The sequence below is a fragment of the Vespula pensylvanica genome, chromosome 7 (assembly GCF_014466175.1).
Source record: "Vespula pensylvanica isolate Volc-1 chromosome 7, ASM1446617v1, whole genome shotgun sequence".
Classification (NCBI taxonomy): Eukaryota; Metazoa; Arthropoda; class Insecta; order Hymenoptera; family Vespidae; genus Vespula; species Vespula pensylvanica.
The window spans coordinates 2,259,829-2,273,139 of record NC_057691.1 but is presented as its reverse complement, the minus strand read 5'-3'; the positions used below and the strand labels follow the sequence as shown (position 1 = coordinate 2,273,139).

General features: G+C 34.3%; 1 protein-coding gene across 7 annotated transcripts in view; it reads left to right on the top strand.

The window, feature by feature from the left end:
• The window catches only part of LOC122630744 (cAMP-specific 3',5'-cyclic phosphodiesterase, isoforms N/G), a 315,403-nt gene that overhangs the window by 150,164 nt on the left and 151,928 nt on the right, over positions 1-13,311 (top strand). For 2 of the 7 annotated variants that reach the window (XM_043815581.1, XM_043815580.1), the window contains exon 2: positions 5,042-5,448. The exons of 4 other annotated variants lie outside the window; for them this stretch is intronic. In XM_043815581.1, coding sequence (XP_043671516.1) covers positions 5,300-5,448 — 149 coding nt within the window. In that variant the 5' untranslated portion in view covers positions 5,042-5,299. The remainder of the gene's footprint in view (positions 1-5,041; positions 5,449-13,311) is intronic. One more of the 7 variants, XM_043815582.1, reaches the window with a different exon arrangement.

Below are 13,311 nucleotides of genomic sequence, written 5' to 3'. Positions count from 1 at the left end.
CATCCGACGCGTCTTCTCTTTCTTTTTTTTTCTTTTTATCTCCCATAGTTGGATTTGCATAAAGGATTTACATTACGATGATCGACGTTATCAACGATCATCTCGTTTGACCTCGACTTTCAATGGACTACAGATCATATCCAGAATAATAGAACGATTCTAAATTTCAAAGAGAGATCATCGCAAACAATCGAAGATTGCTCGTTACAACGGCGATCTTACGTAGTACGTAACTTACATACATTCGTACATATGTACGTACGTATCTATTATATACTATGTGCAGTTTCGTTAATCGCTACTTTTCCACAAAAGCTTTTCGTCAAAAATGCGAGAAGTGTAACAAGCTTTCTCTCTCTTTCTCTCTCTCTCTCTCTCTCTCTCTCTCTCTCTCTCTCGAATCAAGTACTTTGTCGATCGTAAAATCTACTTCTATTTCGATTCGAAACGATTGATGGAACGTAGTAAATCTTCGTAGGAAAATCATTGAAACGACTTTCGAACGAAATCTCGTTCGGGAAAATCATCGAAACAATCTTCGAACGAGATATTCTCTCTTTCTCTCTCTTTCTTCGTCTATTCGAATGTAGAAAAGAAAAAAGAAAAAAAGAGAAGACGAAGGAGAAAAAAATAGAATAAAAAAGAACGTGAAAAATTGTTCCTGTAGGTTCTCTTGTTTAACAAGATATTGTTTAAACTAGCAGGTACGAGGTAGTTTCGCAACAATCGATCATGCTCGGTTATAACCAAGCGTCACTCGCGTTTTATCATGCTTGTTCGAGCTCCATTGTTACGCTTCATATCGTTGTTTCTCTCTGCTTGTAAAAGGCCCCGACATCGTCGTTACCTTTGTCTTTTGTCTATGCTCGTCGTGGGTGTGACTACATATGCGTTTTAAGTGTATGTGTTGTCGGTGATACAGAAAAAAAAAGAAAGAAAAAAAAAAAAGAAAAGGAAAAAGAAAAAACCAATGTGATCTTTATTTCTTTTTCAATGATCCATTTTGCGTTTTCTTTCTTCTTCGTCTCCTCGAAGGAAAATTCCACGGATCTCATTTTTATTATTTTTTTCGTTCTTTACGTTCACTGGATTCGTTTCGTTAAAATTTTCTAATAATCAAGAACGCATCAATCGTGTCTAATGTATCCGATTAATTTTAATTGTCCGAGAAAACGTTTAAAAAAAAAAAGATACGTATATATGCATGTATGTATATGTATAAGTACATATAATTGACTCGGTCGTTCGATAATTTTTATAGTTAAAATTCAGTGGTTAGTTTTGTATATGAATTATGCTTCCAATTTGTCGGCAAATCCTTACCTCGTAATACCTCGTCGTCGCTTTATTATACCAATAAACGATAAGCGAGAGAACACGAGGATTGCCCTCGTGAAATTTCATGCTTTGTAGATTTAATATATATATATATATATGTATATGTATATGTATATGTATATGTACGTTGTATATACATTAGCTACTCCTCGTCATTATTGAGATTTAATTTGTAATATTCACTTGAGAGATTTAAAAACTCTTACGATGCAAAATTATTATTAATCTTCTCTTTCTTTTCTTTTTTTTTTTGTTTCGCACATTACGTCATTGAAAGTTGATAGCTGATGATCTAATTCTCCCTTCTTATACTACTTTTCTTTTTCTCCTCTTTCTTAGAACTGATGTAAATAACTCTCGATCGTCTTAAGTTTAATGTTTACATTGAAAGAAAATCAATACGATACTATTATTCCTTTTGTTTCATTAGTTATATGTGAAAACATTTCCGATGTCGACATGTAAATACGAATGTCGTTTATATCATTGATCGTTTCTCATGTCAATGTGACCGCTGTTTTTCTTTTTCATCTGTATTTCGTTCCTCTTTGTTTCGTCTATAGATGATCGCGACAGTCACGGTTAGATCGTAGTAAAGTGAACATCGGCACGAGATCGAAGCCTCAAGGAAAAGTGTTTTAACTTCAATCTTTTTCCATCTTTTCATTTTTCTTCTTTTTATACATCAGGTAACGTATACTCGTGCACGCACGCACACGCATATACACGCATATATATATATAATATATATATTTTATTTTAATTAAACTAGTTTTAATTGGATTAAAATCCATTAATTTAGAACAAAGTAAATGACTTTTTCGTTAGCAGTTTCGTTTGCAAGTTGAAGGACTCGAATATTTTACTACGACAGTGTCCGAAAGTACGAAATATTTCAATTTAGATTCGCCCTTACGTTTTACTCATCTCCAGTCTAATCTGAACGTAATTAACAAGAGGAACGCAACCGTTGTACACCTCTACTGTATCTTCACTGTATTTACCACGTAACTCTAATGATAGATACAAGCAACTGTTTAACTTACGTTTCCTAGCTCTCTTCTTCCAGCTTGGGTATTTAATTAACATTTGTCAGTGTGTAATGCACGAATGGCGTGTGTTACCAACATCGTAAAACGATTCCGTACGGTTTCTCTTAGTAACGGATTGTAAATCGGACTCTGTATCTCGTTACTGTCATTTGTTTACAATGGGATCCTATATAGTACCATGGATAGAAAATTGAAACAGCTTTGATGCTTGTATCAAGCTCATTTTAGTTCGAAAGTACCGATTATCTTGCGTTGATCGTACACATTAGATATTCTTTGATATATTAACGACATCTTATTGCGTAGAAACGAACACAACGAATATACAATGAAGATCAATCGTTAAATAATATTATTGTTGTAATTTAATTATCGTTAACTTACTACGAATTCGCCTTTTTAATACTCTAGTTTAATACTCATTTTACAGCGACATAATACTGCGTATAAGGATCGTTATAATTTGTTTCATTGTTTTAAACACGTAGGAATAAACAGATCGATCGATCGTCTAACACGCTAGCGAATTCAATACCGTAACATTTTGTCCTTGTTATCTTGGATAACTTCTTTCTTGTTTGTTTTGTTTTCCTATTTTCTTTTTTCTCTCGTTTCTTTCTTCCTTTTCTCGTTTGATCACGTACAAAAGCGTACATTCTAATGGCGAATATTTTTATCACGTAGATCTTTTCATCGTAAAATTTAATTTTCGTCCTCTGACGACTAAAGATACTGTGAAAGATAATCGCGGCCATTTTCATTACACTGTCGTACGCTTTTAGAGTAGAACGCTTTGAGAAGCTGTTGTACGCCTACGTTCATCGAGGATTATGTTTACAGTAAACGACTTAATGTGATTTTAGTTGGGACTTACGATGGAGGCAGAAGCGAGCCAATATTAATTACGTTACATTCGAACACTCTATCAAATATAGTATAGAAAAATAGAATAGAGAAATATGATGGAATATGAAATTTCCGTCGTGTGTCGATCGACTAAAGATTTTTCTTTCTTTTCTTTTCTTGTCTCTTTTCTTTTCTTTTCTTTTCTTCTTTTTTTTTCTTTATTTTGTTTATTTTTCTTTTTTCTCCCCCTACCCCTATATTTTCCGATTTTCAATGTGGTAGTCAAAGTTCAAAGCGTCGTCTCGTAGTCACACGATTCTCGCGAGATAAAATGTAGATTCGACGTGGAGTAAAGGGATGGTAGGAGAACCTTTTGCTTGCAGGGCGAAGCTTGATAACGAGTTACTTGGAAAGGCATCGCCAGCCGACCGTATTTCCCTTTTGTCATTTGAATTTCAAATGGGCGACTTAACCGATTTCTCGCTGCATTCACGCTGAGTCTTTACTAGGAAAGATCGGATACATTCGTACTGCGACAGTTAAGCTCGTATTTGTGCGAGGACGTTGCGTTTAAACGTGTAATTCTTTTCTTTCCTTTTCTTTTTTTTCTTCTTTTTTTTTGGTTTCCATTTTTGTCCTGTTACGTTTTGTTTTCTCTCTCTCTCTCTCTCTCTCTCTCTCTCTCTCTCTTTCTTAAAAACAACGACGTTAAAGTAGCGTTAAGGATTACGTTTTGACCAACGCGATAAGAATATGTTTTGTAGGTCGTCGTAATCGATAATGCTCGAGTTATAAATAATAGAAAAAAAAAAAAATAAAATAAAAAATAAAATCATCGCCGCTGCATCACGCCCTTTCTTAAAGGGGTAGTTATCTAGAATAATTATTTACTTAGATAGATGATCGAGGACGCGTTAGATGTTATCGTCGAATCTCGTAACATTCCGAAAGAGTTATCACTTTTTCCTCTCGACGTAAAACGTTTTTTTAAGCCGAGAGGAATATAATCGGTGAAACGATCATTACCAGTATTGTCGCATTTGTTCGCTAATTGCAACGTACTCCGAGAAGAAAATCTTTCTGATCTTTATTAAATAAACTCGATTCACGTAAACGATGAAGTAAGTTTACGAACAGGCTTGATGTCGATCGATTGAAAAAAAAAAAAAAGAAAAAAGAAAGAAAAAGAAAAACTGTAGATCGAACTTCAGATCGAAGAAAGATAAATGGTTTTTTTTTTTAATTTTTATTTTTAATTTCCTTTTTTATTTTTCTTTTTCTTTTTTATATCTCCACGTTGGAAAAATCTTTGACGTTCTATTAGACTAATAATCAATGATTTATCACCGAACCGAGATCTCTCGTTTACATTTTCGATCTATATTAATCTTTACTCTCGTACTTGTCATGTTTGCGCGTGGAGAGGGGAAAAAAAAAGAAAAAAACATTTTAGCACCAAACAGACAGTATCATCGGAAAACCTGGCGCTTCACTAGCCTTGTCATAAATCGAAAGTTTTTAGCACCAGCCGCTAGTAGTTACTTCTCTTATGTCAACGATCACTTACGTTTTATTCGTAAATCAACAAAGAAAATGTCTTTTTGATCTTGTCCTTTTTTCCTCTTATTTTTCTTTTCTCTCTCTCTCTCTCTCTCTCTCTCTCTCTCTCTCTCTCTCTGTCTTTTTACATAACTCCGACTTCATGAAAATATCTTCGAATAAATTCGATTCTCGATTCTCGATTCTCGATTCCCGTTCGTTATTTAATGAATGTACAAAATTTCCAAATGAAAACAAAATAACAGATGTCACGCTCGTTGGATTGACCTCGAATTTTTCGGAAAAGAAATGACGCGAAAATTGTTTGTGATATATTTCCGACTTTTCGCGGCAACGAAAATGAAGAAGGAAAGCAATTAGCTCGAACGTTTTTACGAGTGAAAAAGAGTGATGTCGAAGTTCATAGAAGAGGAAGATAAAGTCGTTCGAGATGAGGAGAGAACGAAGAAGACAATGTTTTGCTGCTGGTGACCTCGAGCTTTAAGCTCATAGGACGACCAACGATGAGCAGCCTTCAAGTTCCGGAGCTTCGTCTTCCGGCTGGCGATGGTGGTGGGGGAGCCGGCAGTGGCACCGGAAGTAAAGGTACTGCCCCACTCCTCCTTGTCCCACCAAGCAACGTGCCCAGAAGACGACATTCTTGGATTTGCAGGTGAGTATCTATCTTTGCGACAATTACGTTTGTAATAATCGCGTAACTACGTTGGAGGAAATAACGAGGAGAGGATGAGGGGATGAAAAGAAAAGAAAAAAAAAGATCTTTTTCATAGGTTTTTTTCTATCTGTTTTCTATCTTTTTCTATTTTTCTCTCAATTTTTTTTTTGCATATCGAAGCGTAATACGTATCGAAAAGTAATACGGCATTCGGATGGAATTAAAAGAAGGACGAATTTGTTAAGGGTCTAACTTTCCAATCCTTATCTTCCGTCTGTTTTCTTGCAACTTCAAAATTGTACATTTTCACAATTTCAAAATAGGATCAGTGTCGGATTACACGATACCACTTTCGCAAATTTTAGAACTAAGCTCGTTCTCATTCGCTTAATCTCTTGAATGTTGAAAGCATAAGTGCTGCGATCACTAGGAACAACCAAATGAGCTTTTGGTTTTACTTCGTTTACCCTGTTTACCTTCGTTTATGTTCTCGGTTAAATTGGATAAATATGAGAAATTGATAACGCAGAATTTACAGTAAATTTATGGTTAGGAGTAGTGGGCGATTTGATTTTTTATTTATTTTTCTTTTTTTCTTTTTTGACTTTCAACCACAATCAGAGACAGAGAGCGTGGGGTACAAATGTAGAAATTTTCGACGAGGTGGTGGTATCGCTCGAAATCGATGAAAGCTCAATTGGAAAAGCTTCTATTTCGATTGACTCGTTTTATTAAAACCTCACGCATTTCGATATACATAGTATTAAATACACGTCAAATATAAAATTGATAACCTTCTATAACTCCTAAAAAGCTAGAATTTATAATATGTTTATATATGTGTACACATAAACGATATACTATTCGTAACAAAGTATAAGATAAATACATACGTTTAATGAAAAACGTTATTAGCGGTGAAACATTTATACGTATAATGTCCGGACATTACGAACATTTATTCGAACGTTTTCAAGTGAAAAGAAAGCGAAGGTGATTATCGAGGAATTTACGGAAGAGAAGAAGATCGTGCGTAGCGTAAGAAACGAAGATAAGAAGAAAGAAAAGAAGGAAGGGATGAGGAAGGGGTAGGTGGAGAGGGAGAGGGATCTATCGAAGAGAGAACGGTGTTTGTGAGAAGACGAAAGCGTGGACACGCGAGTGGAATTTTGAAGTGGCGCGTCGCGAGATATCTATGTATGTATGTATGTATGTATCTATTGTATCTATGTATGTATGTCTGTATGTATCCTATGTATCCATGTAGGTATCATCGAGTCACCTTAGCACGTTTCTACGAGCCGTCCGTAAAAAGAACATAGTAGCCATTCGTGCCGACGGCTACGAATTCTTCGTATTGTTGATACACGACACGGATAATATCGACTTTGCGTGAAAAGAGACACGCTCGAGTAATGACAAACGATAGAGATCATGTCGTTGTTTCCATATCAAAGATATGTGTATATATATATATATATGGGTGCGTGTTTATTCTATTAACGCGTTCATTTTCATTCAGTTCATTTTATATGGTTCTATGATCTATACGATATATTAATTTTCAACGTACGATGTAGTTATACATGTGATTTCTGTTCTTTCTTTCTTTCTCTCTTTCTCTTTTTCTTTAAAGGGACAAAAGTTTTGAACTTTTATGTTTGTTCGTTCGCTTGTTATCCGTTTTGATTTTCTTTTTCCTTTCTTCCTTTTTTTATTTCTCTCTCTCTCTCTCTCTGTTTTTTATTTTGTTTAAATTTCTCATTCGCCAATATCTATATCTACGCTTTATACAATAACAGCGATAAATCATATTAAACAGCACTCGCATCAATTTCCGTAGAAGGTAAACCACAATGTTGGGAAGGGCTGCTGCTGTACGGTTTTACTCACGTGTACAGAGACGGTGATAAATCTGTCTCGCTGCAACGTGCGAGATAATAATTTATTCATATTTTACGCTCGAATTTGTCCCTTCTCGGTAACAATAATTATAATTTTTATCTCTTTTTTTTTTCCTCTCTTCTTTTTTTTTCCAGCTTCAAATAGAAAGCTCTGTCTATCGACCGACTTTGTGGTATCTATCTATACCGTTCTTCTTCGTCTTCTTTCTTTTCGCTGATAATTGTGAAACTGGTGAAACGATACTGCAACGCCGTGTAAGGGCTATTAAAATCCGATAATTAGTTACGGTTCGATATACGTTTGATCTTCCCGTGCCGACGCAATTGCGCGTAAATCTCTATTATATACATGACGAGCTCGTACGCTCTCTCACTCACTCTTTCTCTCTCTCTCTCTCTCTCTCTCTCTCTCTCTCTCTCTCTCTCTTTCTCTGGCATATATGTATGTATATATCAACACAAATACAAATATAAATTTCAAAGGGTTCCTGATAACGGAAATTCACGCGCACGATTAATCGATCATTGGATATATGCCACGTTTTCTCAATATATCATTATATATATATACACACACACATATATATATATAGAGAGAGAGAGCGAGCACGTTATGTTTTCGAAAACTCATTATTACATGATGTACTACTGACTAGTCGTTCGACGTACGATGGAAAATAATCGAGTTAACGTCCTTCCATTCTGCCGTTATCATTGACTAACGATAATCTAGTTGAACGAATTTTCCTCTCGACTTTGATAAAAAATTAAAACGTATTCCGATAATAATAATAATAATAATAATAATAATAATAATAATAATAATAATAATAATAATAATAATAATAATAGTAATACTAATAATGATAATAAAAAGAAGTAATAATAATTTGATTCGTTAGAAATCATTTTTATTTACGTTTTTCGGCGTCAAAGGTGAAATAAAAAAATTGTCTATACAAAGGAAGCTAACGTCAGCGAATGAAATTTTCTGAAGACACCTGTTAAAAACTGATATACGACATAGAACACGTTATAGTCAATTTTTTGGTCTATGATAAAAGAGATGCTCTACCTATCTCTTACTCTTTATCTACGTCACAGGAAGAAACGACGTATCTCGAGACAGATCTGCGTCTTACGACGATATAAAAGGCAGGATCGAGGACAAGTGTGCTTCCTCTATTTTACACCGTTCAAAGAGACAGTCTAATGCCCTCTTGACTGCTATTTTAAAATCCTTTCTACGGTGTATTCCAATCGAACAGGTATAAAACATCGACCTTCGTGATTGCCCTATGTTAACTGTGTAAAATTTCGATACTTCAACTTTAATTTTTGACATTATTTAGTTTTAACATTTATTCTTTAGTTTATTCAATGTTAAGATCAATATTTAATTACATTTAATTATTTCAATGGAAGCTGATGAAGTTACGTATCTTTATTCCGGTCGAAGTGTCTCGAAGAGAAGATGTTGAGAAAGAGAGACAGATCTTGTGGAAGAGTGAGAGAAAGAGAGAGAGAGAGAGAGAGAAAGAGAAAGTCTTCTATCGATTGACTTGAACTAACATTTTCGAATCTATTTGTCTTCCCTATTTATTCTACGACCCTGGTAAAAACCGAATGAGCGTATATGACGAAACATATAATATCGTTGAAAGTTCCAACGTTTTTCTCGGTCCACATGAAATTTTGACGAATAGATCGAAGATCTTGATGACTTTCTATTTTTCTTCCTTCGATCGGTCCAACTCTGACGATTCGAACGCAAATAACGAATCTTGATTGTTAATCAAATTAAACGATAATTATTTCATCTATCGTCATTGACGAAATAAGAAAGGAAAAGACGTACGTATTGTTGTATATACGTATATCAAAAAATCGTTCACATTTTACGAAAAGAAAAAGTCATTTCTGAAACAATACTGAAACATCAGAAACATTCTCTCTCTTTCTCTCTCTCTCTCTCTCTCTCTCTCTCTTTTCTTTTTTTTTATTTTTTATTTTCTCTCGTCATATCTCCTTGTGGTCGTTAAGGCCATGTAATTTGGTAGCAGGACTCTCGAGCTAATGGAAATTTCTTTCCTCTTTTGTTTCAGGTGAGTCGACTCTTACTTATCCATGTCTCTTCGTTGGTACTCTTTAAAGTCTAGGCGAAACTCTTGTAAGTAGACTAGGATAGTAAGTATGTATTTGAATTTTTTGTTGTAACCGACTAGTATATAACCGAAACGTTACGATGCAAAAAAGAATGTTAAAGAAGGAAAAGCGAGGATATTTAATCGGACTACGTAGTACCTACTTACTTACTTACTTACTTACTTATTTACTTACTTACTTACTTACTTTCTTTCTTTCTTACTTACGGATTTCTTTTACGATTCATCGAGGAATCATGAGGTCTTTTCGATCTTATCGAAAGAGTTCGGTCTCCGTTGAAAAGGATTTCTTTCGAATGAAATAGAAAAGACCATAGAATTCAAATCTCTTTCTACGTGTTCGAATGATCGAACGAACCGAACGAAATGTCGTTCTTTATACTATTCGTCGTTTTAAAAAGGTTGAAATCGATTGTAGAGATGACGGTGTAGTAGTACAGGTGTATTTAATCGAGACGAATTTCAATTACAAATTTTACCTTTAACAAATTTTCGAACCTTCAGATCGTACTATCTCGAACTACGTCGCGCGAAAAATAACTACGTTATGTCAACGTTGACAAGGGATATACGCGGATTTGCTTAGTTTTTATGCGGGAAATATGTTACCACTTTTTTCTCGACATTCAGACTGCTAGAATTAACGCTAATTTATGCTGTGGAGGGTTTGCTAGTGAACGTTACTTTGATAAGGCCGACTTGGATGCTGACGTTATATATATATATATATAATATATATATACTTTTCTGTGTATTATACATATGCTGTGTGTGTATGTACACACATGTATATATATATATATATATATATATATATATATATATAGCAAGAAAAAGTAAAAAAATCTCTATGCTACGATATAGCTTTTGAAAAATTTCCAACGAGGATTATTATACGTCCGAGAAAAGGAGTCTTTCTCATACGTTCCACCATTAGAGCTGCCATGACGAATTTTGACGAAATAAAAATTAATCCGCGATTCGGCGGGGATCGTAATTAACGATCACGCTACAGTTAATTCCTATCGGCGTGACATCGCTAACTGTAATTAAACAAGTTGTGTGCGAGTTCGTCGAAGCGTATAGTTTCATCGACAACACGACTCGTGACTCTGGTATTCTGTGTGTGAACGTGTGCGTATTTATACAGGTGTCGTATATTACATACGGTTCGGTATCACTTTGTAGCCAACTAAAAAATAGTTGAAATTATTTTTACATATCGATGGAATGATAAATCGGTTAAAGTTGAGAATATAACTTTTTCGTTTGCACTTGGGATATATCAATAACGATATTATCAAAAATCCTTGTCCCTCTCGTATCGATAAAAATAAATTATATTAACTTTCAAACGATTAATCGAATCGAATTGAAAACAATAGCAACGAAAACGAAATAAAAGAAAAGAAAATTAAACGAAAAATTAACAGTTTTTACAAATCTTGCATTAGTTACGCATATAGTATAGTTAGTTACGAGTCTTACCTTGAGTCTGTACGTTGTTCTTACGATAACAAGATCATGTTAATCGAGTGTAATGCATCAGAATGAAGGTACTACACAAGTTATACGTGCGTTCGTAAAGTTCTTCTTGCATTCGGAGAACGGCATTTATATGAACGACCTTCTCGAGGTCAAGAACTTCTTTGCTCGTTTTATTAACTTCTTATTTATAGTCCTTCGCAAGCGAGTTTCTTCGTCCTTTTTTTTTTTATTTCTTTTTCTTTTTTTTTTATTCTCTTTCTCTTCCTCTCTCTCTTTCTTTTTTTTCTTTTCTTTAGTCTCTTATTATCATCTTCCTCCACGCACGAGTAGGACGATGTTTTTTCGTCCACTTCCTTCGAAGATAAAGTCCTTTCTGAAATCTTTTTGCAACGAGAAGGAGATCGCATTCCTAAGATACAACGTACGTGCGAGAACTATGACGCGAAAAAAAAAATATATATATATATTATATTTCTGTTTTTCTCTTCAAGGAGAAACCTGTAAGAATGGTTTATCTTCTACTTCTTTTTTCTTTTTTTTTTTTTTTTAAGTTTTCTTAACAAACTCGTTTAAAACGCTCCGTCGTATTTTATATCGTTTTGGAAATACTCGTGAGAGGAAAGTTACATAACTTCGTAATTATAACAATAATAATTATTATTATTCAATAATTTACTTTGTAAATGTATGCTAATGTCGCGTTAGAACATCGAAAGGATATCGCTATCGTTCGAAACGTTGAAATTCAAAGTAAATTTCGATTTAATCGAAGATAAATTTAATGAACGCTTTGATAGAAAAACTCATGTGAAAGATATCCTATTCGGTTCTTTCTTTCTCTTTTTTTTTTCTCTCTCTCTCTCTCTCTCTCTCTTTTTCTTTTATTTTTTAATCCTTTCTCTATTTTCTTTTTATTTTTTCTCTTTTTACATCTTCCAAAGGCCATCGCGAGTCGATTGAATCGAAAAGCGTAACGTAAAAGAAAAAAGGGAAGGTCGAGTCAAAGTAAAAGGTGATCAACGGCCATAGTGGAAAGAGGAGTGTCAGTTTCAGGAAAATACTTCGTGTATCACAAAAATAGGAAAAGCGCAGTGGGAGTTGATATAGAAAAAGAGAAAGAGAGAGAGAGAGAGAGAGAGAGAGAGAGAGAGAGAGAGAGAGAAGGAGGTAGAGATAGATAGAGAATGAGTGAGATGGAAGGAGAAAGGTGCACACGTTGCTTCCGATTTGTTTGAAAAATGGACAGCTCGTGAAGCGAACGCGAATAATTCGTTTCGTTTTTCTACATTCCCAGGCACACGACATTAAAAGCGCTTATCGATCGGACGTCTATGTCTACCCTATAATTTACATAGTTTTCGCGATAAAGCGAAACGAACGAACGCAGTAGCACAGAATTCGTTTAATATCTCCTGTCTTTTTCTATATGCATTGAATATCTAATATTATTATTGTAATTATCATCGTAATTATTATTATTATTATTATTATTATTGTTGTTGTTGTTACTATTTTTAGTTTTTTTTTTTTTTCGAACGAGTACAATTTTTTTCTTTTTTTTTCTTTTCTTTTTTTTATGAGTATGCGAGAGGTGGAGGGAGAGAGGTAAAGAAAGAAAAGGAATTGAAGCGAGACGCTCTCCTCTTTTAAAACGATATTTAAAAACGATTTGGAGGATTCTTTAAAGGAACTTTTGAAAAGTTTGCGAATTGACGCATGAAGAAACTCCGTGGTTCTTTCCTCTCTCTTTCTCTTACTTTTCATTTTTTTATTTTTCCATTTCTTTTTTTGCCTTTCCTCTTTTCCTTTCTTTTTCGTATAAAAGTTTAAGAACTCTCCGAAGAAACGATTTTTTTTTGCGAGACAATGAGACTTTCTTTTTCTTTCTTTTACTTTTTCTTTTTTTCTTCTTTTTCTCACGATTATCGATTTCTTTCAAATTTACGTTTCGACAGACCATCATGTAGAACTTATAGAGATTATATGAAATGATTTATTTGTTGAATAGTCAAGATTATAGATCGTATTCGTATGGGAATAATAGTCTCGTCGAAATAACGAATTATATGGAATAACGATGTCCAAAAGGAGGGCTGATCCTTCGACGTTCCAGTTTCTAGAGGTGGGAATTAATCTCGAGGAGATTGAAGATCTCCGTTTCGAAATAACGAATTGAAATACGTATATAGAAATGTATGAGGATGAAACCAATTTAAAAGCAGCTGTTTTCAACTATATTTTTGTAGTCGGCTGATCCGTATGGCTTATACATACACACACATACATATATATATATATAAAAG